Source organism: Martes martes (genome assembly GCF_963455335.1).
Source record: "Martes martes genome assembly, chromosome: 14".
Classification (NCBI taxonomy): domain Eukaryota; kingdom Metazoa; phylum Chordata; class Mammalia; order Carnivora; family Mustelidae; genus Martes; species Martes martes.
In genome coordinates, this window is record NC_137902.1 from 56,331,385 (window position 1) to 56,356,909 (window position 25,525).

General features: G+C 54.3%; 1 protein-coding gene across 1 annotated transcript in view; it reads right to left on the reverse strand.

Annotated features, from left to right (window-relative positions):
- Window positions 1-24,452, reverse strand: part of HK1 (hexokinase 1) — a 63,113-nt gene extending 38,661 nt beyond the window's left edge. Inside the window, exons 1-2 of the mRNA XM_080823469.1 lie at window positions 24,375-24,452; window positions 6,426-6,588 (exon numbers count right to left, since the gene is read on the reverse strand). Coding sequence (XP_080679595.1) covers window positions 6,426-6,588; window positions 24,375-24,437 — 226 coding nt within the window. The 5' untranslated portion in view covers window positions 24,438-24,452. The remainder of the gene's footprint in view (window positions 1-6,425; window positions 6,589-24,374) is intronic.
- Window positions 24,453-25,525: the final 1,073 nt, after the last annotated feature.

Here is a 25,525-nt window from a genome sequence, read left to right on the forward strand (position 1 = left end):
TTTGCTTTGTTTCAACATTTTTTTATTGCTTTAATGTTTAAATAAACATTTATTTATTTCCTGTTATACACTGACTTTACATCGTAACTTAAAAAAAAAAAATAGCATGACCCATTTTTCGGTTGCTAGCCTGGCCCAAAGTCTCATTTCCAGGTGAATCAACGGTCTTAAGTGAAAGCAGCTTCTTATGCTCAGGGGCCAGGTGTCTGGGGGGGGAGCTCGCGGTTAGTGGGGTCAGTGCCAAGTCAGATCAGGTGAGAGCTTTCAGGCCCTGCTGCAGGAAGGAGTCAGGTTTCAGGCAGCACCTCCACGGGACCCAGACCTGAAGTTTTTCAAGCAGGGAAAGTGCAAATGACCTCAGCTGCCAATAACCAGAAGACTCTGGCCTTCGGGTACACGGGGCTGGGCCCCACTTCCACAACCCTGCGAAGACCGGTGCTCCATGCCAGCCTCCCGCTGCGGTCTGTCCACTCCAGCTCTCCCCTGCTCTTCTCAACAAGTACAGGTCAACAGGGTCCCAAGAAGTTCGAGTCTGACGTGGCAACCAGAAAAGGTGACCTTGAGATGTCAGGAAAACACTAAACACTGGACACTCCCTACACCTGCAAGTGGGAGTTGACCATCTGAGGAGGGCCTTTCCCAGAAGAAGTTTACATGGGGTCATGGTCAAGCCCAGCGCGGTTCCTGGTCCCTCCCTGAGCAGTGGCCCTGATTCCAGGGCATGTTTGTGACTGCCCAGAGAAATGGCACCTCCTTCTGTAAATCACATTTGCAGCTTGGGAGTCAGGGGACAAATATCAACTCATCTTCCTGGTTTCTGGAGAAGGAAGCTCAACCAATCCAGCTAAACGACCTGCTCCTGGTCACACCTATAGTGGCGCCAGAGCCCCTCCCTTTTCTTAGTCGCCCACGTACTTGCAAATATTGTGATGCTCATTATCTTCTAGGGGTAAGTGGCTTATCTTCCTCAGTTGGATGATAAGCAACCTGGAGGTGAGGGCCATGTAACACGCTTACTTCCTCCCTCCCCCCACCCCCACTCCCCAAGGCTCACACAAGGCAGGGAATCAGTGTTGGCTGCTAGTTTGAAAGAACTGTCTGGGTCAAACGTACGCCTGTCTGGTCCTAGTGTCTGCCATGACAAAAGATACCGAGGAATGACATCTGGTAAGGGGAACAAGATTTCCAGTGGACTCTGGTGGCTGACTAGCCTCTCTTTAGATAACTATCCTCTCCATTTTTCATCTGAGGTTGGGGGTAAGCTGAGCCCCTGCTCCAGCTCCAGGGGCATCCAGCAGCATCCAGTCTCCCACCTTGGCCATCATGATTGGCTCAGGATGGGCACATGACCTGAGTCAGCCAGCCAATCATCACCCTCTCCAAGACCATGGCTGGGATCACTAGCTCTGAGGCAGGCGTGGGATAGAGCTGCCAGAGCCATCTTTGTCTGCCACCCAAGGAAGAGGCAGCTCTCAAATGCAGCCAGCACCCAGACTGCAAGAAGGGACAGGCAAGTCTCAGAATACAGAAGCCAACTTACAACTAGATTTCGCAGTTATATGAACCTAAAATGTTGCTCTTTTTGCTCATACAAATTTGAGTTCGATTTCTTTCAGCTACAAGGCTCCTGAGCCCGACACTCTTTATTAGGGAAGGAATCCCCCAAATGCCTACTTGCCCTCCATAACAAAGGGCATCTATTGGATCTCAGGTTGGTTCCCCATTAGAGCTTCGGTGTCCCATCCCCCCACAGCAGAGGAGGAGAGGAGCCCCAGATCACAGCTCTGGTGCCTCTGCGGTGGGGACGGGGGGATGGGAGTGAGACAGCCTGCCTCTGCTGTCCCCTTTTTTCTGCCTTCTCCCCTAACAGCATCACGGAGAGGCCAGTGAATTCTGAAAAATTCTGAATCTTTTTTGTCCAGGGCTAGACCTACACATTTAGGCCTGATGGTGGGGCTCCTGTGACCAGCTGTATCAGCTGGGAAGGGCCCTCCCAGAAAATTCTTACAAAGTTGGTTGTTAGATGACACTAGCGTTAAGGAGGACAACGACCCACTAGAACTGTCACGGTGGTTGGTATTTTCCAAAGCACTTTTCGTTCGATCCTCTTATAGCCTTCTGAGGCAGGGAAGGCAGGGTCCGATAACCCATTTTACAGATGAGGAAATGGAGGCATAGGGAAGTTAAGGGACACCTCCAAGGTCAGACAGATAATAAGGAGTAGAGCCGGAGATTAATCCAGTGTTCTGGGTTGGTTTGGCTTTTTTCCCCCCTTTTAATTCAAGTTCAGCCTCTTTTTAGAGCACTGGGCTTCCCTCCAACTACCTCTTCAAAACTTTGGCCTCAACCTTCCTTCCTGCCCATGCTGCCTCCTCCTTACAACTTCTTCCCACACTGCCCATTTCCACTGAAGCCAGGAGAACCGCTCCTCCAGACAAGGCTCATTAAACAAAGCATCTGAAGGGCCTCCGGCGGCTTTCCGCTTTATGATGACACCATTATTCCCAGCAAATAGTGGAAAACAAACACAGGGACAGATGTCTCTCTCAAGTCCAGGTCTGCACCAGACGGAATACAGGGCAAACAGAAAGCCCGCCCTCAGGAAATGCCTACCTTTGCCCTGTTGGATGAATTGATTCTGTATGTGAGATGCAAAGGCTCTCCCTGCATGTCTGCAACCCAGCTACTCAGATGACAGTCCTACACCTTCATCAAAAACCCAACCAGAATCCGAGACACGCAGGTTTCATGGGTGGAAAGACAATCCAATCATCTTCCCAGATCCGGAAACAGAGACAGAGAAAGGGAAGTGACCAGCCCAACTGCCATGGGAAAAGACGGTATGTTCTTTCCCCTGACCGATCTGGGGCCCCCAAAATTAACTGAACACACTGCAAATCAAATATTTCCCAACTTATCCTTTGGGTAAAACACGTGCTTAGAACCATAAGGCAGAAACAGTGAAATATTCAACTCAATTTACCCTCAAAAACTTTGCCACCTAACTGGTATTTCCAATATCCTTACTGAGAAATGAGAAGAGGAGAAAAAGGGGGAGGTTTCATGAATGAGACCCAGAACGAGCGCTTCTGAGGGAAGCGAGACGTGGAGGGTCAGCTGTCCCCAGAGACTCGCAGTTCTGAAAAGGGACCTTCTGTTTAGTCAAGTCACCAAAGTAAAATGGCTTCAATATCTTCCTTCTTTTATTTATTATTCATACCTTTCCTACTCCAAAAAGGATATGCAGCAGCTAAAAGCCACTTTAGCATTTAAAAAAAAATTAACGTATAGATTACTGAAGAGCAATTTAAAGGAAAATCACTGCCCATAAAAGATGTCCAAAGCGGGGGAAAATAGTAAAAATGTGCTGATACATTTCCAAAAAATCAGTAGTTTTAAAACTCTGAGGTCAGTTCCCTGGGGTCAAGGTCAGCAGGAAAGGAAAGGAAAGGAAAGGTTTCTCCCTTTGACTCCGAAGTCACCCCGCCCTTAGCAGGTGGGGGCATCTCTCCACCGAGCTGAGTCCAATTTATCCCTCAGTGGTTTGGGATTACCACTAATTCTGTCGCTGACTAATTATACAGTTAAAGCAGTGATTAACATTTAAAAAGGGAACGACACCATGGTTTACTATCAAGGAGGTCTGCATTCTGACTACTTCAAGGGACTTCCTGGTTGTTGGTTGATAAGGGGGTACAGGCCACAAAGGGACAGGGAGGGGACTGGGGGCAGGTATGGGAGGCCTTCAAGTCAGTGTCAATGCCTGTGTGGGCTGTAGGGTCGGTTCCAAATGGAATGTGGGCCCCAGGGCATAGGAACTGAGCCCAACCGTCAATATTAGGAACAGCAATGGGGAGCAAGGCCATAGGGTATGTTAGGGTTGCACTGTGACACCCCCGCCCCCAAAAAAGATATACTGACGTCCTAACCCTTGGGACTCAGAAATGTGACCTTGTTTGGAAACAAGGTCTTTGCAGATGTAACCAGGTTAAGATGAGCCCTGAGTGTGGAGCCTAATCTGATTAGTATCCCCATAAGAGGGAAATGCCCTGTAATGACAAGGGCAGAGACTGAAGACATGCCGCTGGCAGGCCAAGCACCACCAGGGACTGCCTCCCACCACCGGAAGCCAGAAGGCGCTGGGAGGCAGGGAAGGGCGCTGAGAGCCATCAGGCAGACCCAGACTGCACAGGAGGGGGTCCTATCACTGCAGAGCTTTGGTTTCGTTGCCTCTCAATATCACTCTCCCATCCTCAGAGGCCCTAAGTATTCGGCCCGTCCATACTGGGGAAGAGAGAGGCTCAAAAGGAGGCCTGGGGCCCAGGCTGTGGGCTTTCATTACCGCACATGTCATCACACTGAGAACACAGCTAACAGTCAGACGGCGTCATTTTACACAACACGAAGAATGAGCGAACACCAGCCGTTATCATTTTACGGTGCAATGACAGCACAGTGCACTACAGATTCCAGAGCCATTCGAACTATAAAGTGCCTCAAAATAGATGGAATGTGTAAGAAAAGCGCAAAGGTTACAGGAAAAGGCAGGTACGCCAGGTTCAACAGATTTCTTTTCTGCAGGACAGCTCAGGGCCTACCGTGTCTTGGCACGTGTTATGAAAGTCTGAGGCAGGGCTGCAGAGGGTTTTTCCCCAGGGAGTCTGAATGCTGGGCCTTATTTTGAAAAATAGCCAATGGGGGTAAATGGCTAGGTGACTCGTATAGCTGGATCACACTTAGAGACCCTCAGCTCTGCAAATGGTTTCTGGAAGGGGAAAGGAAAGCACCCCCAGGGGACATACGGTCCTGGCATAGACATATGGTCCTTGGACACATTAGCCCTGGGCCAGTCCCACAGGATCAGGTGCCCCGTGGGCATCAGGTATCCCTCTGCGCTGCCCCCAGCCAAGCCAGAGTGGGGGCCCTCCAGGGGCTGCCCACACCTTTATTTCCCCTCTCCCCCTTCTCTTAGCCGGAAGCAGGCAAAGCCATGCGTCTCCAACAGAACTCCGCTCACCCTGGAAAGGCTCACTGCTCCTAGATGCGGGACCACCCAGAGCTGGGAAAAAACAGGAGTGAACCACAAAGCCAGAGATGTCAGGACAAAACCCTGGGCACACCACAGCCCCATCACTCCAGGGACCAGAATTTCTTGGGTGATTATTACAAAGTTAAAACGGCTGGTAACCACAACCTCAAGGAACACAAAAGGAGGGAAGTGGAACAGATTTCCAACAGTCAAGAAGCAGGGAGATATGAACACCAAACCCCACCTGCGCCACAGAGCCAACAGAGCACACAGCCTCCGTCGGCGTCCAGATCTCATCCGGGGCTTCTAGAGAACCCCGCACACAGGGCAGGACCTTCCCACCATGGCCGGTCCGCTCCAGCAAGTGTGTGCTTGCCCATCCTAGGTGGACGCCAACAACGGTGGTTTTCCTGACACCCGTTCTGCAGGCTGTGTACCAGAGGCTCCAAATGAAGGCTTGAAACGAAGCCTCCAGAACAGGGAAGAAACCACAGCGGGGTGTGAGGACCAGGCTCTCAGGGTGTGGACTCCCAACCCGAGAGAAATAGGACCTCCCCATCATCTCCCTCCCTCTCATGTGCAGCAGGTGAACCCCAGTCCAGAGCACAAAACACCCCTCCGAGCGGGGTTCCTGGGAGGGTGTCTCACTGGGGCCACCAGAGGACTTCCCCCCGCCTGCCCCCCGCCACAAACTACTAGCTGCAGTCAGTCAGACAGAACGGCTCCACGGAGCCTGCTGAGCTGTGCCCTCTCAGCCTCCGCTCTGCCAAGAGGAGCTAAGCCCACTCCTCTGGGGAAGGGGTACAGACGATCCACGAGGAGCACCCAACTCCCCTTTGTGGGGCACTGAACTTACACAGATGCACACTGACAGGAGAATTTTTTTCTCCAGTTCTACCTCCCTTTGCCATTTGCTCTAGAGGCTACCTTCACGTCCCATCTGTAACATTTTGTTACACAGGAACTTGAATCTCCCCTCTAAGTCTGATACCCAGCTGGCCCCTGGGATTGCTACTTACCTGAAGGGAGGTCTTAGTGCCCTGATGAGGAGATTTTCCTAAAATGAACTCATTTTTTCTGGAGCTTGTCATGTTCTACAGACATAAGAGCAATGCACACAGCATCTATAAGGTTGGGACACACGATCCTTCCCTATCATTAGCCATTAGACAGTTCGGTCCAATGAGGGCAGATCAGCCTTATCCAACTGTGGTATCTCCGATGCCTGGCACATGGTAGATACTAAGCAGGCATGTGCTGGATGGACAGATGGACGGATGGACGAATGAATGGGTGGAGGAGTGAGGGAATAAATGAACAAATGAGAAGACAGTAGACAGGATGTTTTCACGGAGAATTCAGCTCTCGGAGCCCAATCTCTGGGTGAGAGACTCACCTGAACCATCGGGAATGGACCTTACAAACGTCGGCAACATCTTGACTGTGGCTGTTGGATTAAAATCCCGGGAGAGGCCATTCTTCATCTCCTTCTTGAAACGAGTCATGATATCTATCAGAGTTTCATCGGAGAGCCGCATGGCATAGAGATACTTGTCAATCTGGGGGAAGAATAAGGAAGGCAAGTGAGGTGAAGCCTGAAGGAGGTCATTTCAGCTTGAGCCTGGCTGGGGAGGGACAGGGCAAGAGCGAGGTACCCGCCTGTGTAGGGCCATCCAGCTCCCACAAGTTCTGACACACCACACGACGGGATGGGCAGTCACACAAATGCCATCAGCCATGCCCCTCAGAGCAGTCTTGCAAATGGTCCGAGCCCCATTTCTTCCTGCAAAATGAACCAGGTAGCTCCAGTCCTTTCCAATCCTTGAATGCTCCACGGAAGTTGCCCTTCGATCCCCAAGCACGCACCGGAGGTGCCCTAAGCCTACCCATGACTCCCTTCCGTTGTGAGAAGGGGCCGGCTCACCCGCAGATGGATGGCAGTGTCACAGAGGCTAAGAACGAGGGTGCCAGAGCCAGCCACGCGGGCTTCCACTCCCAGCACCAACACTTCACAGCTGTGTGAATTTCAGCCTCCTCATCTGAAAAATGGACTGGATAAACAGGATCTAACTCACAGAGTTTGGAGTTTTAAGATCAGTTGAGACGGAGAAGCACTTAGAACACAGGAAGTGCTCAAGAAAAATGAGCCGTCGGTGTTAACATGAGACAGTGGTGCTGGGGGGATTCCTTGGGCACGGTTTCTAGGTAGGCAGAAATAGTGGCCAAAGGGCTGGAATCCTTCAGAACATGGGGTGGCAGGCCCAAGAGCAGGGAGACCTGAACCCCACCGTCCCCAGAAGGTATGGGGATAGCCCCCAGGATCCCCCACACATGGGCCGGGGCTGACATGCCCACACTCCCAAGTCATCCCAAGTACTGACCCAATCTGCTGCTTTTCCCGGGCTCCCCATTCTCCTCGGGGTTCCAAGGCTTCTAACTGCCAGACCCCTTGGACTGTCGCTGGCTAATCTTCATTCATAGTATGTTCCCGTTTACTCCCTCCAGAAGTATTTATTGGGCCCCTCCTGTGTACCCAGGCTCTAAGCCCTCTTGTCTCACTGTTCATTCTTTTTGCTTCTCTTCGGCTCAGGAAACCCCGAAAGCCACGTGCCTGGACTTCTCATTCCTCCTTCCTGAGCCTCCTCAGTCACTCACCGGAACGGTCTTCCATCTTCAACCTCACTCCCTTCCACCCCATCTGGTACTCCACTGCCATGGTCTCCTTGGTGAAGTCAACCCCGCTCATTCTTTCCCTTGCTCAAAGCCTCGCATGTCTTCCATGTCCAAGGCACCAACCCTCTCCAGGTGTGGCTTCAGGCTCTCTGAACTCTGGCCCAAACACCTGTACTATTCCTGGTGGGTCCCCAGGCTTTCACACCGAAAAGCTCTTCCTTCTCCTTCCAGCTCTCCAGATCTCCCCTCCCCTTCCAGGTTCAGATCAAACCTCCCCTTCTCCTGCGGGTGTCGGAGCTCCTCAGGCTGGAGAGGACCCCTCCCTCAGCACTGATCTCTCTGCACGGGAGAGCCTGGATCACAGCTTTCTGCCCCTGTCCCCTATTCCAGTGTTTGCTCCGTTCACCTTGACCCCCCACCCCCACTCAGTGCCCTGCACGCAGTCTTGCACACGGAAGACTCCCGGTGGATGGAGAGAGAGATTTATGACCCGATGAGGTTGCAAAGACCTTGATGCTTATTTGCTTCTGAGAATGGCATCTCGGGCTCACTTTGCAGGGTGACTGGAAATGTCCTGACTCAAGGACACAGAGTCCCCAGCCCTAGGTCTTTTCTGCATATTTTGAGCTGGGGCACCCTTCTTCTCACTCTGGCCTCCGTGCCTCATGCTCCCCCAAGCCCTGCCTGTCTCCTGTCTCACAAACCATCAGCCCATTGGCAGGAGCCCCCCAGTGTCCTCTGTGGCCAGAAACAAGCCTGCCCCACCCCCAAGCTCTCCTTCCACAACCACCTTTCCCTTTTCCCTCTGTAATAAAGCCCTGCAGAGAAGAGCAATCAGAAACCACCAAGAGCTCAAGTAGAAATTGCCAGAATCACGGCCCCAGGAGAAGACACGCTCCGCTCTATTCTACCCCCAAGGCTGGCACCAGACGACCAGAACTTGCTGCCATGGTGCCCACAGTCTGGCGGGGGGGAGGCAGTCACGAAACAAGGGTGTGTGAGCAGTGCCAGGAGCGGCAGTCTACTGAGAAGGCTTCCCGGAGGCGTGATGTCAGAGTGTGCATCCAGGCACAGTCAAGAGCATGTGTGAAGGCTGATGGTGAGGTGGGGGGGGGGGCAGTGTGTGCAAGGAACAGAAAGAAATTCAATATGGATCGAGCACAGTGTAAAAAGTGAGGCAATTAAAAAGACCGAGAGGAGCTAAATTGTGTAGGATCTTGTAACGCACGTTAACAAATTTAGACTTGATCCCAAGCACAGAGGGCCTTGGGATGACTTTCAGGAGTATTCAACAATGAGATCTGTGTTTCCACAAGATCAAGCCGGCTGCTGGGGAGAGAATGGGGGAGCAGAGGCAAGACCGGGTACTAATCGATAATCGTCGCGTTGCTACTCCCGCATTTGGGACATGCTTTCGCGATCACGTTTCCCACCCTCCGTGCTGCATTTATGGATGGGTCTATCTCCTCTGATAAAACATGTGAGTTCCCTAGAGAAAGGAACTCACCCGGATGCCTGGTACAAAGGAGCAATTTAATTGATACTAAGTGCTAAATTACTATTCTATATTTATCCTATGGCTCACAGCAGATCGAGCACTTTCATACCCAGTAAGTCCTTTAACCTTCAAAACAGCCCCACCAGGGACACATTCTTGATCCCATTTTACAGATGCAGAAACTGAGGCTCCACAAAGCAAAGTGATTAGTTCAAAGACACATCGAGAGGGTCAGGTCTCATACCTGCAAGTCTGACGTTGCTCCCTCTAATTGTTCCCATCCCTCAGGGAAGACCAATTCCCCTATTCTGTGGAAGCCGAACCCAAGTAAAGCTGCTGAGGTTTTCCAGCTGGACAGGAAGAAGCATCTAGAAAAGCCAAGGCTCCCTGCAGCTCCACAGCTATCCTGCCCCCTGACTCAAGGTGCAGGTTAGCACAGGGACACTGATCCGAGACCCGAAAAGAGCCTAGAAGCTCAGAGGAGGAAGCAGGCTGAGGACACAGAAGACAAGCCAGCCCCCAAGCATCTACGGAAAGGAGGCTTTCCTCCTCTGGTTCAAGCTCATGAATCATCATGTGGGACAACCTCTCTCTGGAGAGATGTGGAAACAGGATCCAAAAAGAAGGTTTAAGTTGGGGCAAGAGTGGGAACTGGGCCTGAGGCCTCCTGGACGTCATGTGAATGAGAGTAAGCAAGGGGAGCCCTTTCCACTGGTCCTCGGGAGCTCAGGAGGGGCCTCTGAACCAGCACAGATGCTGGGCCGGGGGTGGGCTGGACAGCCAAGCAGCACCCGGTGCAGGCCTCAGCGGGTCCACGGCACACGGACCAGGCCCCTTTAAGCAGCGCAGGAGACACTGGAGCAAAGCCCATATCAGGGGACACTTGTGGAACAGTCCCCAGGGGCCCAGAGAGCCCAGCACCTCACGAAACCAGGGGCCTCACTCCTTCGTTCAGACCGGCCCTGCCTGGCAGCAGGCTGCACTGCCCCATCCACCTGGGAAGGACGACTAGGTCATGGGTGGCAGGAAGGAGGACAGGTGTCGGGCCAATCCCGCCTGCCCACGTGCTCCGGATCTCGCTGGGGCTGTGCCCCACAAGAAATGCAGCAAGAGAGCGGCTATTCCTTCGGTGGGGCCGGGAGCCCAGGAGCAGAGGACGGCAGAGGGAGGCAGACCTGAGAAAGGCCAACTTCTGGTCTTCGGGGACTTGGCCAGTGGCCAGAGTCTGGTCTTTCCAACTTCTCTGTCTCTATTCCCGTTCCACGGCATCTCCAGATCGGGCCCCTCCTCCCCGCGTCCCTCCCGCTCCGGCCACGTGCACACACCGCTGCTGCTCGGTGGCTCTGGCCACACGCTGGTGCCCAAAGAACCCCTCCTATGCCTCCAACCCTCTCCCCTCTATGTTCTGGCGACAGGAGGCCATGGCACAGCACCTCCAGAGGCTGCAAGCCGCCAGCCTCAGCGTTTGGATGGTCTGTCACAGGCCAGAGGCTCCCAGGAAGCCCTGACAGGAACCCTCGGGGTCCCAGCGTGCTCCCTCTCGCCCATGGCGTCTGACACATGCATGCAGGACTCTGGTCGGACTATGAAGGACATGGGGAGATGCCAGGCTCCTGGACACCGCACGGCGGCCCGGGTCCCGCAGACTCTTGCCCAGGACGGAGAAAGACCCTAGTCACGGCTCCAGGCACCTTTCACCATCCCCTGAAGGGAAGGGGCCCTAATACTGTGCAAATCCTTGTCCTGGATGGTCCCTTGTGTGGACCAAGAAGGCCTGGAAGCTCTGAGCCGCTCCAGAAGCTGGACCACGGCAGAGACAGGAGGAGACGTGGGAAGAGAGAGCACGGCCCCCCACCAAGCTTCTCTGCTCAGAGCTGTCCGGCTAACGAGAGAACCCAGGGGCCCCGCTCCGGGCTGCACGCAGATATCTCTGCATCTGACCTCGGCCCCACCTCCTGCTCCCAACAGAACATGCACAAAATGCCAATTCAAGACAGGACAGGCCCAAGGGAACACGCCCTCGTGGCCAGGAGGCACGGTCACCCCTGGTGACCCGGGCATTTTGACCCCCTCGTGGACGGGGACATGGCCAGGGACATTTTTCACTCCTTCCGTCCTCTGCTCTCCCCCGAGGACCAAGAACAAGGCAGGGCAGCTGGGGTGGCTGCAGGCGTCTGGCACCCGCCTCCCGAGTGAACTTTCCATGGGAGGCGCTCCACAGTGCGGCCGGCGGTCCAGCGTTAAAAAAACTCTTGCCTCAGGACAGGACAGAGATTTCAACATCAGATTCACTTCTCTTTCTCAGCGAGGCTGACTCAGGAGAGGAGGGGGCCGGGTGACGAGTGTCACTTGGATAACAGTTTGCATCTGCTGAGGGCTCTGGCCTTTTTACACAGGACTGTCACACACATTGACCCGCGTGGATGTTGCAGAAAGAAATGAAAGGAGCTCATGGACGCCACGGCCGGGCATGAGGGAGGCACGAGTAACATGAGCTTCCACCACCATGACCTGGGGACAGAGGCAGGAAGGACAGCCTCATCCCCATTTCAGAGTCGAGGAGACAGAGACCCATGACTCACACTAGCTCTCATGGTTTGGAGGCAACAGCAGGGTCTAGAGTCCAAGTCTTCCAGGCCCTCGTTTTGGGCTTCGCCGTACACCTTGAAAAGAACACGGAACAGGGAGGAAGGGGATGGGGTTTGAACCTCGGATCTGCCATTTCGTCGCTGTGTGACTTTGGACGAGTTACTTAACCTGACTGAGTCTTGCCTTCCTCACCATTAAAGGGGATAATAATGCCTTCACCTCGGGGAGCTACTGGGAGAATTTTAAGAATGTGCCAAGAACAAGGTAAACATCAAATAACATTTCCCATCCTCCCATCTAAAGGACCAAAAGGGAGGTCATCTCCTTCCATGCCCTGGCTTACCAACAGTCACAGGTCCTTGACTCTTTTCATCTAGATACCTAGGAGAAATGCACTGATTACCGAACATTACTGCCCCATTCTATAGAAAAGACCACTAAAGGTAGCGCAGCCATATGCCCAAAACCACGCAAATTAAAGACTCTGGCAAAATTCCTCTGAAACGCTGTACGTGTTTTATTAGTTGTTTTTTTTTTAAACTATCAGTTAAGTTATAGTCACAACAAGCATTATACACTTATTATTTAAAAAATTCACACAACACAAAAATGCATTAAAGTAAAAAGTCTAAGTTCTTCCCCTAGTCTTCCCAGAGAAGAGCTAAGAGTTTTATGGACTAAGACAGTTTTTCTACCTAAACACTCTTACATACAGCCCTTTTGCCTTTTTTTTTCATTTTTCCTTTTTCATTTTCCAAAAAGGAATCATACCTGGGCGGGGGGGGGTGGGGGGTGGGGGTGGGGGATGGAATCATAAACACTTGCTCCTTCGAAAGCTTAAGCCCACCTTCCTACTTCCTCCAGAACCTGCCTTTAAGACTCGCACTAAGAGCCACCCTTGGATTTCCTCAGGACCCTGCCTGGCTCAATGATGAGGCACGGACAGGGTAACGTGGACACCCGTGTTTGCCTCTGGCTTTGCTATCCTGTAGGTGCCTCAGTTTTGTCATCTGTAATGTGGGTGGGTGTGTTCACATGGCTTCAATTTTACAAAGGCCTCTCTACTGTGCCCAGCACTTTCATAGTGGTCCTCAAACTACCCTGTCGAAAAACTCAGGGCAGGTGTCATAGCTTCCAATGCCCTAAGGAAAAATCAGAGGCCCAGGAGGTTCCTCAAATGGCCAAGCTGACCACTGGCCAGCAAGAGAACTGGGGTAGACACCAAGTTCCCTGTCCTGCTCCTGTGCTCCTTTCTTGCTCAGGCCAAGGAGAACGCAGGCCAGGTAGGGTGTATGCGAGCCTAAAAGCGCCCCCCACTCACCACCACCCCCACCTCCTGCCCCTTGGCAAGATCCTAGCCCCTCCTCCTACGTGCCCAGGCTCCTCAGTGCCCAGCCCCACCTCAAGCTACGGATGGCGGCCTAGGGAACCTGTGTTTCTGTCCTGTTCTTGGCAACTGGGCAGGCAGCTCCTGCTCAGCTCCTTGTGGCCACAAGAAGAGACGTTCTTGCCCTGCGGAGTCCCCCAGAGGACCCATCACCCCAGCAGCAGCCTGCCTTCCCTCAGGCAGCCTGGGGTCCTAACAGTGGTTCTTCACCCCCAAAGGCCCTTCCTCACAGACCACCATCCGCTCTGCCGGTTCAGTCTGCAAAGGGCCTCTCCACGCTTCACTCCTCCTTTCTCCCAAAGTCCACCTCCACACTCACCTCCTCCGAGAGGCATGCCATGATCCACCCCGCCCAACACCGGCCGCTCCTCTCCTCCACATCCCCTCCGCCATCAGTGGTCACTCTGTAGGTATGAATTTGCTCCGGGGGACACATGGCAGCATGAGAGCCTTTCCCAGGAGCTGCCGCAACAAACACATATCTGTGCCTCCCGCTAGTCTGTGGGGGCCCAGGGGACAGGGGCCATGCCTTCCAGGCCCTCTGTGTCCTCTACAAAGCCCTCCGGGTGTCTTTGCCACTGGGCTGGGCACCTGCTCCGCTGGGCGCTGGGCGGGAAGGCCTCTGGTGACGCCTAGCCGGGGAGGTCTCAGAAGGGTTTGCTGGCTCAGATAAGGACGGAGACTCCTCTTCCCTGAATAGCCCAGCCCTTCTCCCAGAACAGCCCCTCACTTCAGCCTCCTGGGGACCTGCATGGGGCCAACAGCCTCTCCCGGAGGGACAGAGCCTTCTGGGCGTTCTCTGGTTCTCTAAGTGCCCCCCCCCCCGCCCCACATCTGTGTCTCAGGGCTGAGGCCCAGAAGGACACAGGCCTGCGGGTAACCGAGATTCTCACTCCACTCTCCAGGCCTGCCTGAGACTGCTAATACCTGAGAGCCTCCAGAAGAAATGTGTTTGGGAAAATAAATTCCACTTTAGAGGCTCCTGAGTGAAAGCTGGGAGCACAAACCCCGCCAGAGCAAACAGGACCTCTCGGCATGTTAAAACCCTGCGAGGCGAGGTTCCCTCTCCCCAGGCTCTTTATGGAGGTTCATCTCCTCAGGCAGCCCAGGGACCGGACAGGGCTCTACACCCTTACCAACCATCTTATTTATGCTTCTGAACTGCTAGTTCCCTTTCAACCAGCATGGGCTGGGCACCACAGATGAGTCATACACACTTGTGTGTACTCACAACAAACCAGGAGGAAAACGGGATCCCTGTTCATGATGAGAAACTGAGGTCTGGGGAAGGGTGATGTTAAGCAGGGACAGGGTCCACGCTGGGTACATCAAACTGCACACCTGTGGGGGGGGGGGCGGTGCATAGGGACCCCATCTGACACAGGAAAAAGCTGGGGCCACGAAATCAAGGGGGGCCCCCAAGCACCCAGCAACTGGTATGACTCCAGCTCGAGCCTCCAAACTCGGACGCTCCTCCTCCTGCCCAGAATCCTCTTGCTAGGAGAACCGTGTAAGGCCTTGAGGTCATGCCCAAGGGCCTCCTGAGGACCTTAGTACCTACTAATACCCAAGAGTAGGCACTTTCTCCTTGGCGAGAGAGACCAAGCTACGGCCCAGGATGAGAACAAAGCTGTCACAATGAACTAGCTAAAAATAAAGGAGGTACCCACAGGCCTCAAGAGGAACAGAGCCGCCCTGGAATGCGGCAGGGCAAGATCAACAGGCTTAATTCCCAGCCTGCCTGAGTCCATGGCTTGGGCTGGGGCCAGCCTCCAGACTCACCCTTCCCAAAGTCCCGGGCACCTCCAGACAGGAGAGGAGAGAGGCTCCAAAGGGCAGTTCTGCTTTCACTCTGAGACAATCAGACCCTAATGCCCCGGGGTGCAAACAGCGCAGTAGTGTGAGTAGACTGGCCTGGAACCCCAAAGCCCTCGGGCCTCCTCCAGCTACCCCGCCCCACCCCATCACTGGGGGCAAGTCACTTTCATCAGCAAAACAGCTGCCCGCTGTCCCTCATAAGGGCTGCAGGAGCTCCAGGCACCAGGATTACTCTTCCTCCTCTCCAGAGATGACTCTCCCCCCGCAGTTCCTCTGAGGTGCCTACAGGTGTGTCCCGGCATTCCTACAGCTCCGTGTGCTCTCCAAGTGGTTCCACATCCCTTCTGTAGCTGGATAAACGGGCAGAGGGCAAGGCAGGAATCATTCATCCCACCTGACAAATAAGGAAACTGAGGCCCAGACAGCTCGCCGGCCACCACCATACTGCTCAAGCTAGAAGAATCTGTTAGATATAATGGATTCTAGCCTCCCAGCCTTCAGATGAGGACACTGAGGCCCAAGGACCCCTAAGAACCCACCACTTTGAATGCCAGGGTGCCTCTGCCCAAACTTCAGCCATAAAATGCACTGTCTAGCAGAGCTCTGTCCAACAGAAATATAATGAAAGCCACGTATGTAATTTTAAACTTTCTAGTGGCCACATGTTTTTTTAAAAAGAGGTGAAATTAATTTTAATAACATTGTACTTAACCCAATATAGCCAAAATATTATTATTATGCTTTTTAAATTGCTAATGAGATACTTTATATATCTTCTTGTCATACAAAGTCTTTGAAATCCTGTGCATACCTGACACCTACTAGCACATCTCCAATCAGACTCGCCACATTTCAAGTGCCCAGTAGTCACGTGTGGCCAGCGGCTACTGTTCTGGACTGCACAGCTCAGCACCCCCATTTTAGGAGCCCTGGGTGATGGTTTCTAATGCAAGCTGTGGCCATGTGCGCAGCCCTGGACCTCGGTCCGGGTTCCACAGGTGCAGCCAGATCTGCCCACCAGTGTCAGACAGACAGGCCTGCAATCCCCGAGCTCATCCTACTGCTTTGTGGCCACCCAGATCAGGTCAATTTCACTTCCTGAGGTTCACCAGCCGCAGGTGTAAGAGGCAGGAAGAAACGCCTACATCCAAGCTGCCTGGAAGGACTCAACTAAACCAAGCCCGTTAGAGTATGTCGCAAACAGAACAGATCCCTGCAAAGTTGAGGTGGTGCCTTTACGACAGTGGCCTGGGTCTCCTACTCCACTCGTCCCACCCACCCAGAGAGACATCAGAGAAGGCACCGGGAGACACCAGAGAAACGAGGTCAGATCGAATAACAGGGCTGAAGGCAAACCCCAATCAAGGAAACAAGCTGCTCAAAGTGGGGCTGGGCAGAGGCTGCAGGTGCCGACAATCTTCAGGACTGTGCATTATAAAAGCATTGGGGGTTCTTCTGGAAGATTAGGCACGGCCCTTGGTGGGGGTCCTCTTTTAAGTGCAAACAAGGATGGGGGAGGAAGACAGGGTACAGGGGGAAATTTGAAAAATGGGAAATTTCTAACATTTAACTGTAAATGACTTTATTGGGCCAATTTCCTTCCCAAGGGGAGGGAGTTCAGTCAACACTGAGCAAGAGAAGAGGGGCATGGGGGGAGGAGGCAAGCAAAGCCAAGGTGCCAGTGTTGGGGAGGATGGGGAAGGAGAGAAAGAGGCCTGGGGAACCTGCGGGCTGGGAGGAGGTCCCATGCCCAGCTCTGCCTCAACTTTCAAGCTCCCTGGCTGTTTCCCTAAACAATGAAAAGGGAGGACTGGGTCAGTATGGTGGGAAGAACACGGGTTTCTGAGTTCAGGGACCAGGGAGTGTTCCTGTCCCTATTACTAATGAACTGTGTGGTCTTTGGCAAGTCACTTCACCCCCCCAGAGGTGGGGTGGTCTCTATTTCCTCTCTTCTAAATGGAGGCAGTGCCTTTCTCCAGGTGGATAAAGACAAGGGTTCCCCCAGCAACGCCAGTCCTACACATATGCCCAAGAGGAATAAAAATCCACACAGGAAAAACATGCACACAAACGTTCACAGCAACATTATTCCAAAGTGGGAATAATCCAATGTCCATCAACTGACAAATATATAAACACACTGTGGAATCTGGATACAACTACATTTTATTCAGCTGCAAAGGACCAATTGATGCTACGGCATGGACAAACCCTGAAAACACAATCTTCAGTGACAGACCAGACTACAAAGGCTACATACTGCATGATTCCATTTATGTGAAATGTCCGGAAGAGGTAAATCCATTTTTATAGAAAATAGATTAATAGACACCAGGGGCTGGGGGGAGGGTGGGATGGGGACCGTCTGCTTAATGGGTACGGGGTTTTTTTGGGAGTGATGAAAATGTTCTGGAATCAGATAGTGGTTTAAGGGCTGCACAACCTTGTGACTGTACTTGAAGTCACTCCATACACTTTAAAATGGTGAGTTTTACACTATGAGTATTATACCTCAACTAAAAAAATAACGGGGGCTCTGCCATCACATTCGATGGGTCTGAATGCTGGCTCTTTTGCTGTTTCCTAGCTGAGCCTCAGGGTCTTTATCCAAAAGTGGAGATCCTAACAGCACCCCTGCACAGGGGCGATGTGGGGATGTGATGTTTTCTGCACAGTACCCGGCAGTGAATGCGACGGGCGTTCCATGATGAAATCCTAATGATGAAATAAGACCTGTGTGAGGAAAGACAGGCCCCTAGTCAGCATTCAGTGTCCCTCCAAGGTCCCCTCCCAGTGTCAGCATCTGTGGCCTGTAACCAAGCCTGGAATCAGATGAACATGATCCAACACTTTCAGCCCAGAAGCAGGGACTGCGGTTTGTAGACGGCTGGGCTGCCCACTTCGAGGTTCAGTCATCCTGCTGTGGGGCACAGCCACCCTCTCCTTTTAGGGACGATAGTCAGAGAGGCTGCAGGCCTAAGCGTCCTCTAACAGGGCCAGCCACATTTAGGTGGCTGATAAGACAGCCTGGCCTGGCTCGGCTCCACCCAGGAAGAGAGAGGGTGTGTGGACAAAAGCCCACGTGCATGCTTTAATTCCCGGAAAAGTGCAACGGATTCCCACACTGGAGCACGGGGGGCAGAGGGGGGCTCAGAGAGCCCTCCCCGCCTTTCCCTGCACCTACTCCCCCACTCTCGGAGTGTACACGCATCCCAGCAGCAGTCACTGGCGCCACTCACGAGAGCTATCAACCTCACCAGGGCTCTGCTCCATACAGTAAACTAGGAAACTGCTAATTTTGAACTAAGGTCCAGTGCTATAATGTGAATGGAAATGACTGGGAAGAAAGAGACTCTTTTAAAAATTATCTACTTGGGACACCTGGACGGCTCAGTCCATTGAGCAGCTGCCCTCAGCTCAGGTCATGATCCCAGGGTCCTAGGATCAAGTCCCCCATCAGGCTCCCTGCTCAGCGGGGAGCCTGCTTCTCCCTTTCCTTCTGCCTGCTGCTCCCCGTGCTTATGCTCTCTTTCTCTCTCTTTGTCAAATAAATAAATAATATCTTTTTAAAAATTATCTACTAAAACATGTTACAGGTTTGACTGTCCCGAGGGTTGATGTGGGACAACAGGAACCTGTACAAACTTCTGGTGGGGGTATGAAGTGGCAGGACCCCCGGGGGCGGCAATTTGACAAAACCTGAAAAATGGGAAGATGTACACACTCTTCCACCCAGCAGTTCCAGCCCAGATCGACAGCCCCGAGCCCAGAGCGACATGCGTGTGTCCTGGAGACGTGCGTGAGGAGAATCACAGTGGCGCTATTTCTAATGTCAAACATCAGAAACCCAAATCCCCATCAAAAGAATAGATAAATCCTAAATTGTGGTGTTTTGCACAATGTGAGAGCATGCAGCAGTCCAAATTGATGAAACACAGGTGTGTGCATCGACGTGGAGCAATCCTGACGACAGACTGCTGAGGTAAAAAGGCGAGCTGCAGAAGGATACATCATTTACAAAAGCTTACAACTACATAAAGTAACTATAAACGATACACTGTTTATAGACACACGCTCTGTAATAAAGGCATAAAAACATGCACGGAAATAATAAACATCTACATCAGGACAGAGGCACTCTCTGGAAGGAGACAGAATGGGACGAAGACAGGAAGGCTGAGCTTTCAGTCTGTCTCTAATGTAATTGTAACCGTGTCTGTAACTTCTCAGGCTGAGTGGTAGGTACACAGGTGTTTGTTATGCTGATCTCAAATCTCATTTTTATGCACCTCGAATATTTCATAATAAAATGTGTCTCCTACATATTGACTTGTGGGGGAGAGAATTAAAATACAGATTCCATGTTACATCAGTAAAATCAACAAGGATGGATTTTTCTCCTAGAGGAAAGAAGCAGAGGGAGTAAGAAGAGCCCACTAGAGCCCATTCCAGATTGTCTTAAGACCTTGAGAAAGTCATGTCTCTCTCCATGGGACCTCCAGTGCCTGTTTCTAAATGAGGAATAAAATCCCTGCTTTCCGTCTGCAGCATAAAGGGCAGATGGGGGGTGGGGGGGTGTGGGGGGAATGCCCAGGGGAGGCATTGCAAGGGGGGAGCGCTGCTCTGGGACACGCAGGAATACTACTACTTCCTGCCCTCACAACCTCACCGCAGGTTTTTGAAAGCATACATACACACAAGCTTGTTAATATATGCGTGTGTATGGTTCGACAGGTGGGGACGCGCACACACACAATTGATACCTGCTAAGACAGCCATAAACTGTTCCGGGATGCTCAGAGATAACAAGCCATTCAGGAGAAAGCAAAACTACATTTTGAGAACTATCCATCTGACTCTCCCTCACCAAGTTTCTAAGTCTAAGACCCATTTGCCCACCTAGGGCCGGGCTTTAAGCCCCTCCTAAGTTAGCACTTTCCCACCCATGATCCGACCACTGGCCCTATATGCTCTCACAGCCTTCTGTGCTCTGCACTTCTCCCAAGACAGCAAATCATTAGTGATGCTCCGGGGGAGTAGGGAGCATTTCACACCGAGTTTATACCCGTCGCCCCAGCCTAGCACAGCCCTCTGCATATGATAAAGGACTCAACCGTTTCAAGAAACTACTGAGTCCCCAGGAGCGGACTTGATTCTAAAGGTCCACAAATCAACAAACAGGCGCCCGAAGCCCGGCCACGGCTGCCTCCCGGCCTCGGAGCTGCCTGGCTGCCTCTCTGTCCGCAGGGGCAGGGGCGCCCTCAGGCACGCTCAGAGCCGACTCCAGCAACTAATTCCATCCCGCAGGAGTCCCTGACTGCAGGCACGCGTGGAGAGACAGTACCAAATCTGTCTTTTCTGGAGAAGGCTGCCCATGCCATTTCCAGAAAACAGCAGGAGCGTGGGAGGACGGCGCAGCATGGCCAGATGTGAAAGTCCCTCGTACCCACCCGGTTTCCCAGTTTATTCCCTCACGACAGTCCCAAATTATCAAACCAAACGAAGCGTTGGGGCTTCGGGGGGGTGGGGGGGCGCGGGCTCCGAGAACATCCCCGGTAGCAGGGACAAGTAATAATAAGATAAAGAATCACCAAGGAGTGAGGCTCTAACCGGACAGCTGTGTAACAGCAGATCAAAAGGTATCTGAGGTAATTTTCATAATTTTCTATCTTTCCTCTCCCTCGCCTCTGGGCAATAAGGAAAGGGCATTTTATTAATGCTTGGTGTTGCAGCTGGGATATATGGGCTGGGAGAAAATAAACCGTGGGTAGCTCTTTAACTGCCAAGCATAGTCTCCCCCACCTTCCTGGGGCAAGCACTCCTGAGTTCAGCTGTTGGACAAATCACACCTGTTTGTTCACCTGCTGATGGGGATTACTCAGGGTCACGGGGATCCCACTCAGAGAGAACCCACTGGTCGCCATTCTTACAAACTTGAAGGAAAGGAAGCTAGTCCTTACTTTTTTTTTTTAAGATTTTAGTTTTTTATTTTTATTCTTTTTTTTAAAGATTTTATTTATTTATCTGACAGAGAGAGAGAGACAGCAAGAGAGGGAACACAAGCAGGGGGAGTGGGAGAGGGAGAAGCAGGTCTCCTGCCAATGAGGGAGCCTGATGTGGGGCTCAATCCCAGGACCCTGGGATCATGACTGGAACCAAGGGCAGACACTTAACGACTAAGCCACCCACACGCCCCAAGATTTCATTTCTAAGTAATCTTCACACACAACATGGGGCTCGAACTCACAACCCTGAGATGGAGCTAAGCATGGTTTACCAACTGGGCCAGTTGGCTGCCCCAGGGAAGCTAGTCCTTAAGAGGCCACGTTCTCACCTTGCTGGACTCATCCTCCTCTCCCAAACAAAGCACTATGCGCACCGTCACCCTCTTCCAGGCTCTTCACGGCGAAGCCAAGCGGAAGAAGCAGGCAAGAGGACAGGCCTGTTAAAAGTTACTTGGAGGTCAAAGGACCCAGCCTCTAGCTACAGAACTAGCAGATGTCTGGGATTCTGATGAATGGAATCTTTCACAAGCACACACGTGCCTTCCTTTTCCTGCTAAAAGCACCAGGAGAGTAAAAGGAAACTATGTCTTGTACTTACTTCAGTCTAACACCAAGACACGCTTTTCCCAGCACCCCATTAACCAACAGCATGCAGATGCAGTCTGGTAAATGGGGCTCCACGCCAGGCAGCCAGGCCCTTGGCCTGTTTCAACCCCAGATGTATTTACAAGATTGAATCAGTGACATGTCTCACTGGCAATGGAGAGACAAATGAAAACTCTTTTCATGATTGCGTCTGTATCCTGAGCAATCCTGGAAAAACCTTCCCTGACACCATCCCCATCTTCCTTCCTCCTACCCCCAGGCCAGAAGGCAAGAAAATGAATGAAGACTAGTGGGAGAGGCCGGGGCTGTCTTCAGAGCCCCAGAGGCTGCCTAGGGCAGAAGGGCTGAATCATCATGGCTACCCACGCTGGCAGGGTAGGCAGGCGGGGGCTAGCCTCGCTGGGTCCCCACTGGGTCCCCACTGGGTCGCAGGTAGAGCCTGGTTTAGGCAAGAAGAGCAGGGCTTGGAGTCCGACAGCCCCACTCAGCCTTTTCACAGTAAGTGGTGGGTGGGAAGGGCTGCCCTCTACCAAGTCTGGAGTCCCAAGAGAGAAGACGCAGTCCCCCAGCCTCTGTACAGGTGGAGGTGGGGAAAAATGAGTAGGCCGTTTTTAAGAATGTCCACTAGGCTCTCAGGAGGCCCTGAAAGCTTCCTGGGGACCACACCCATGGAGGGTAATGCCACATAGCCCATCATGCAGACCAAGGTGATCCTCTGGCAGGAACACACACACACACACACACACCCTATAGAGAGCAGTTTAAGATGGTCCCCGGTGGGGTGGCAAGAAAGCCATCTCGTTCCTAAAACTCTCCTTGGCCAATAATATTACATGATGGAAGCTTTGGCCTCAAGACCCTCCTCCAGCAATGTTCTGAGGCCAGAAAGGGGTGGGGAGGGAAGGCCAGGATCCCAATCTCAGAGCAAAAGGGATTTGAGGAGGACCAATCCATTCAGAAGTCACACACCCAGATGCCTCCAGGAGCCTGGTCGATGGAATTCGAGGGAGGCCACAGTCAACACTGAGTGCCTGACGAAACAATTCTTACTGAGTACAGTTCAAACCTCAACCCAGCGTAGGCCCCGAAGGCCACACAGGTGATGCGGGTATGGATGGTGGAAGCTTAGAGGAGTCTTCTGGGTCCCCCACTCCAGTGGTCTGCTGTCTGGAGCTACAGTGTGCACCACGTGCAGGGGAAGGACCGTGAACTCATCCGAACGGTACATTCCCCACTGGAAATGGGAAGAACGTCAGCGGCACACAACATCCCTGGAGAGAGCCTGAACGATACATGGAGGCAGGCACAGCTCTCTGAGCTCCGTGGCCAGGGGAAGCTCCACCGCACTGCCCAGCAGGGAGCGGGAGTCCCACAACCAGTCAACTCTAGAGTCACTGTTGCTTCTAGCTGTGAGGGATGGTGGCAGATTTCCAGACCTGTCTCCTCACTGCCCTGCTTTGGTCCCCACGCAGCACAGGACCCAGGATCCAAGCAGCATCCCCAGGGCCCTGGTCTCAGCACCTCCCCCTCAGCTAACTTCCAGGAGGTCCAAGTTCCCCGGAGGAGGGAGGGAGAGACCCGCCCTGGCTCTGCCTCTAACTCACCAGGTGACCTTGATGAGGTCACGGCCCTCAGCAGGCCTACTTCCTATTGGGCCAGAGGGGGCTGTCCTACAGAGATGGGAAGAGAACTGAGAGACTCCAAAGCTTTAGGCTCCCACCTCTCACCTGTAGGTACTTCCCTTGTCTGAACGCCACAGTCAGGCTCACTTTGTCCATCCCAGCTTACTCCAGCAGTCCCGTCACCCATGCTGGGTGTGGGGGCTCAGGAGCCTCTGCCAGGCCTCGGACTGATAAAACGGTTGCTTTTCCCCACAGCCTAGGCTGTTCCTTAAAAACACGGTGGCAAAGCTGGCATTAGGGGAGAGATACACCTTTAAGACCTGCCAATGGACAGTATTTTCTGCTAGACGGATGTCAAAGGCAGCAACCCTTCAGGGTAGGGAGACGCGTCCCAGTGCGAGTACACACATGTCACAGGCATACATGTCAAGGCCTCTATCTGACTCAAAAGACCAGTCTCTTATTTAAGCTCCCTGGCCTGGCTGGAAATTACAGTTTAAGAGAGCAGTCACGTAGAGGAATAAAAAATTCCATTTAGACATGCCGCTCCCGACCTGAGGCCTATGAGCAAAGTTTCCGGTGGCCTCCGGCACCCCTCCCGGTTCCGGGAAGCCGGGCGGGTCACCCTGTCCCCAGACTGAGGAGCAGCCGCAACAGCTGGCAGAACCGGGGTGAGAGCCTCTCCGGGCACCCGGCGCCCTCCGCGGGGACCCCCAACTATGGGATGCCCGGCCTCCAGCCGGCACCCCCGCCTGCTGCGCGCTCAGCGCCCCACCATCCCTGTAATCACTCCTCCGCCCACGGCGCTCAGAACCTTCCGAAGAGGCCTTGAGGACCGACCCACCGCCCCCCCCCCAGCTCAGGCGCCTCCCCGCGTGGCCCGGGGGCCCATCTGACATCCACAGCCCAGCTCAAGGACACTGCAGCAAGCAGCCCCGTCTCGGGGGTCGTCCCCCCAACACACACACAATCCCGGGCAGAATCGGAGAGCGAAGGCTTCCCCCCCTCCCCTCCGCCCTGCCGTCCGAGCGGTGCCGGCCTGGGGGAGGCTGGGCGCGGGAGGATGGAGGCGGCGGCGGCGGCGAGCGGATGCCGGAATGCAACGCTGCGGGCAGAGCGCCGGGCGGCGGCGCGGGCGGGGGCGCACCTTTTTGACTTGGTCATCCTTCAGCTCGGTGAAGTAATAGGCCAGGAGCTGCGCGGCGATCATGCTGACGGTCGCGGACGCGAGGCGGCGGGCGTGGGGCCGGCGTTGGAGCTCCGCAGCCCGGGCGAGCCGTGGTCCTCGGGCGGCTGCTCCGCGGCTCCTCCTCCTCCTCCTCCAGCCGCGGCTCCACCCCCAAGGCCCGGGAGGCGGTGGCTCGCGCGCGCCCCGGCTCCGCGCTCCCGTCCCCGGCCGGGTGACAGCCGCCAGCCGGCCCACCTCCTCGGCGCCCATTGGCTGCCGCCCGTCTCTGCGGCGCGAGGCGGCGGCGTCCGGGTCCGGGCGGGGGGGCGCGGCCGCCGCTCCCTCCCGCGCGGGAAAGGGGGCGGCGGCGACGGCGGCGGCGGGGCCGCGGAGTCCCCCGCGGTCCGGCATCTGCCGGCACGTTCCCCACGTAGGGAGCCGGCTCGAGGGCGGGAGGCTGGCTCGGGCGCGCAGGGTCGCGCCTGGCGGCGCCCGGCCGGGCGGACGCGCGCGGGGCGCGGGAGGAGGCGCCGCCCGACTCGGGCGGGACGAGCGGCCCCCGAGGAGGGCCCACGGCCGGCCGCGGCGGCCCCCTTCCCGGGGAAACGAGGGCTCGCCCCCGGAGGCTCCGCGGATGGGGAGACGCCGGAGGCGCGCGCAGAAGCGGGCGTGCGGAGCGAGCTGGGCCTGGGCCGGCGGAAGCGAGCGCCCGCGGCCGCGCGGTCCTCGCCGCCGACCCCCGCTCCGGCCGGCGTCTGCGGCTCCGCGGGGCAGAGCGCCGAGCCCCAGCTGCGTCCTCCCGGCGGTGCATCACCCCGAGCGCGGCTCGCCCGGCCTAATCTCCGGCAGGCGGATTTGTGTTGCTAAATCGAGAGCGACGCCCCACAGCGCCCGCCCCGGAGTCCCTGGAGCCCGCGGCTCTGCGGAGGGCTCACTCCCCGGCCTGGCCGCAGCCCCCCCGGCTTCCTCTTCCCCTCGCGCCCCAAGGCTCGCGGCCGTCCGGCCCCTCCGACGTGCCACCTTTTTCACTTCCCCAACGGAAGTGAGCCGGGCTGGGAGGAATCCTTGGAGAAACGTTCAGCCCTGACGAGGGGGAGGGGAGGTGCGGAATCGGGCGGTTAGGCTGCTGC